The 4224-nt window shown below is 25.7% G+C and overlaps 1 protein-coding gene across 1 annotated transcript in view; it reads right to left on the bottom strand.

Moving 5' to 3' along the window:
- Positions 1-984, bottom strand: part of LOC117179032 (titin-like) — a 10857-nt gene extending 9873 nt beyond the window's left edge. Inside the window, exon 1 of the mRNA XM_033370655.1 lies at positions 891-984. Within this exon, the coding sequence (XP_033226546.1) occupies positions 891-948 (58 nt within the window). The 5' untranslated portion in view covers positions 949-984. The remainder of the gene's footprint in view (positions 1-890) is intronic.
- Between the last annotated feature and the right edge of the window lie 3240 nt (positions 985-4224).

Below are 4224 nucleotides of genomic sequence, written 5' to 3' on the forward strand. Positions count from 1 at the left end.
GTTTTTGAGGTCGCTGAATCCGTATTCGTAGTTTAAAAAATCCAGCATTTCAGGGTTTTGATTTTTAAAGAAACTGAAACGGATTTAGCCTGTGTCTTATTCACCCTGAGTTAGCCTGTGCATGTACATTCAAACTCCAAAGATACGAGCTTTGAAAATAAGAATACTCGACAGATGCGAGCGTCCCGACTCCAAAGGAAGAAACGGAATTTTGTCGCCTCTATCTCTGCCCCATTTAAAATTCAAGCGCGGGCGAGTGCTGGCCGCCTTGAATTCGACGTGCGCGTGTGCATAGTAGGCTTGTGTGCATTCTCACACATAACCCCCGAAATCTAAGCGTCACTGGAGTAAGACAAAGACAAAGATATTGAGTGGCCATTTCACGGCTGTATCTTTGGACTACATGATTCCCGAACTTCTCGTATATTCAGAGTTCTAGTAGAATATTATCGAAATAATAGTCGATTAGGCGCGTGGGCAATATAATCTAGTGAAACATATGTTAGCATCCCAAGTGAAAAAGCCGACGTGGCAATTCACTTGGCCATGCAATTAAATTGAATTTATAAAAAAATGAAAATAAATAAACATATGCAATACGTTTTAAATAATAATCTATTAGGCACGTGCATATTATGATCTAGTTAAACATATGCTGGCATCCCGGGTGAAAATGACAACGTGGCCATCTACTTGAAAATGCACGTTGTGTTTTATTTCAATTGGATTTAAAAAATATATATTAGAAAGAATAACTTGTAACAAGTGTTTTTATAACAATGAAATTTATAACTTATTTATAATTTATAACAAAAAAACTTGGAATATTGACCACATAAGACATTAAAATATATGATTAATTCGGTATTATTATATTGTGCTTTACTTACGAACAATATTGAGAAATACAAAAGCGAAGAACTGTAGAGTTAAAATGAGTTTCTTCATTTTTCCGCAGACAAAGAAGTATTTCTTAGAGAATTTCCTAAGCTGTAAATGATAACATGTTTTGAAAGTTACTGACAACAATGACCACACGAAATTAGTTCCGGAAAAAGTAGGCTTTTAGGTCATCGTTTCCATTTCCAGGTGTAAAAAATAGCCTTAAACCGCATAGTCACACATGTGTCTTTTTACCTTGGACAGGCAAAAATAACTCCCGAAATAAGTGGACTTTATTTACCATATATGACATTTTTAACGCTATAACTATTTTAGTTGATAATTTGTTCGTTGCACGTTGAAGCATGTTAAAAACAAAAATATTTAGATATTTGAAAATCGTCCCGAGGTGTGGCAATGAGGTTCCACCTTAATCATTTTGAAATGGTAAGCAAATTTTCCTACAATTATTTGTTAAGAATATTCTTACTATATTGTTTTAACGTATTTTATTTATTATTAATATGAAATAATATCTACAAAATATAAATGTCTAATTGAACGCAGAAAAGAAGAATTTACTACACATTTTTAATTAGAAAATTTAAGTTCCAATCATGATATTAAAAAAAAAGAAGAATTTTCTACAAAAAAGTTCAATTTTCATCTGAGAAAATAGATTCTTAAACTAGAATGTAATATTTGATATTTTTTACCAAGCAGTTGCATTTTTGAAAAAAAATTTTAATTTCCTCAAATAAATTAATTTTCATAAAAAAAAGATTTTTCAAGAATACTAAAAAAAGTTGTTGAAATTAACAAACAAAACCAAAATTTTCGGCTAAATAATCGAATTTTTAATTCAAAAACATGAACTTTCAACCAAAAAAATTCATTTTCAAACAAGAAGTTGAATTCTCAACCGAAAATATATGAATTTTTAATAAAAATTTCGCATTTCAGTTGAAACACGAGAGAAAAGGGTTTCAAAATGAAATTATTTTGTAAATAATCGTTCCTTTGCTTGCAAATTTTACTATTTTGTTGAAAATTAATTTTTATGTGTTGTAAATTAATTCATTGAACTGAAAATTTAAATATTTCATTTTCGGATAAAAATTTATCTGTATTAGTTGGAAATGAAACTACTTGGTTGAACGTTGAACTTATTTGTTAAAAAATCAGTTTTCCGGTTGAAAATTCTTCTTTTTGTTTAAAAATTTATTTTTTTAGTTATAATTTTTAAAATTTGGTTAAAAGTTCGTCTTTTTCTTGTTCTTACAAATTATTTTTTTATCTTATGATTTAACTATTTCATTTTTGAATGAAAATGATCTTTTTTTATTGTATATGTATTTTATTGACTAATTTTTTCAGTTAAAAATAAATTTTTCAACTAAAGATGTAGCTATTCCATTTTTGCAACCAAATTTATATTTTTTAGTTGAAAATAAAACTATTTTGTTAAAGATTCATATTGTTTGTTAAAAAATTAATCTCTTTTGTTAAAAATTCATCTTTTTAGTTGACTAAAATTTTTAGTTAAAAATTAATGTTTTTTAGTTGCATATCCATCTATTTTATTAAAAATTCATTTTTCTTGGTAGAATATCAACCTTTTGGCTGAAAATTCATTCATTTGGTTGAAAATGTAACTATTAAGTTAAAAATTCGTTCTCTTCTGATTAAAAATTCATCATTTTTGTTAAAAAATCATTTCTTTGGTGCACATTGTACAGTTGTGTTTAAAATTAGTTTTTTTCGAATTAAAAATTAGTTTTTTAACCGATAATTTAACTATTCCATTTTAGGTTCAAAATTGATCTTTTTTAGTTGTAAATTCATCTATATTGTTAAAAATTCACCTTTTTTTGGTAGGAAATTAATTTTTTCGGCTGAAAATTCATCCGTTGGGTTAAAACTTCGATTTTTTCGAATTAAAAATTGTTTTTTTGACTGATAATTTAACTATTCCATTTTTAGTTGTAATTTTTCAAAGTTGTAAATTCATATATTTTGTTTTAAAAAACGCCTTTCTTGATGAAAAGTTAATCTTTTTGGCTGAAAATTCATCGGTTTGGTTGAAAATACGATTTTTTCGAATCAGAAATCATTTTTTCAACTTATAATTTAACTATTCGATTTCAGGTTCGAAATTTATCTTTTTTATTTGTAAATTCTTCTATTTTGTTAAAAATTCACCTTTTCCAGGTATAAAATGTATCTTTCTGGCTGAAAATTCATTCATTTGTTTGAAAATTGAACAATTTTTTTGGAAATCCATTTTCTTCTGATTAATATTTCATAAATTTTGTTAAAAATTAATTTCTTTGGTTGCGCATTTGACAATTTTGTTCAATATTATTTTTTTCGAATTAATTTTTTAAACTAGTAATATAATTATGCCATTTTTGGTTGAAAAAATTATCTTTTTAAGTCGTAAATTCATGTCTTTTGATGAAAACTCGCCTTTCTTGGTAAAAAACTAATCTTTTTGGTTAAAATTTCAATTTTGGATGAAAACTTAGTTATTCGATTTACAATTAGTTTTTTGTTGTTTAAAATTTATCATGTTAGTTCATAATTTATTTCTTTGGTTGAAAAAATAAATATTTTGTTAATTTTTTTTCAATGATTTTTTTACTGAAAATTTAAGTATTCTTTCGGTACAAAATGAATCTTGTGAGAAAATTCGTCGTTTTAATTGAAAATGCACACTATCATTGAATTTTAATACAACAGGATGAAGTTTTAAACATGAAAATTAATTTCTACAAAAAAAAACGAATTTATAATCAAAAAAGATAATTAAACAAATTAATTAGTTAAATATTCGTCCAAGGTAAAACAAATTTCCAACGAAACAGCTCAATTTTCAAGCAAAAATATGCATTTTTAATTAAAATCATTAATTTTAAACACAAAAAATTAATGTTTAACAAAAGAGTTTAATTCCTAATGAAGCAATACAATTTTAATCCCAAAAAAGATTAATTCTGAATGGAAAATGTAGTAGTTGATATTTCAACCAGAAAGGACTTTAATTTTAATTATTAAAATCAGTTTAATTCGTCAAAAGAATACGACTTTTTCCAACATGTGTTGAATTTTTAACTAAAAAAGTTGTTTTTTTGTCAAGAGAGAGAAAATATTGCAAAAAACTGGTAAATTTCCAAAAAAATACGTGCAGTTTCAACGAGATACTTACATTTTTAACTAAAGCCGATCAATTTTTTAACAAAAATAGAATCGCTAAATTTTCAGTTAAAAAAATTTATTTCAAAACAAAAAAAAAACAAAAAAATTTCAACAAAATAGTTAAATGCAGGAAGGGACCGTACT

Source organism: Belonocnema kinseyi, chromosome 8 (assembly GCF_010883055.1).
Source record: "Belonocnema kinseyi isolate 2016_QV_RU_SX_M_011 chromosome 8, B_treatae_v1, whole genome shotgun sequence".
Classification (NCBI taxonomy): Eukaryota; Metazoa; Arthropoda; class Insecta; order Hymenoptera; family Cynipidae; genus Belonocnema; species Belonocnema kinseyi.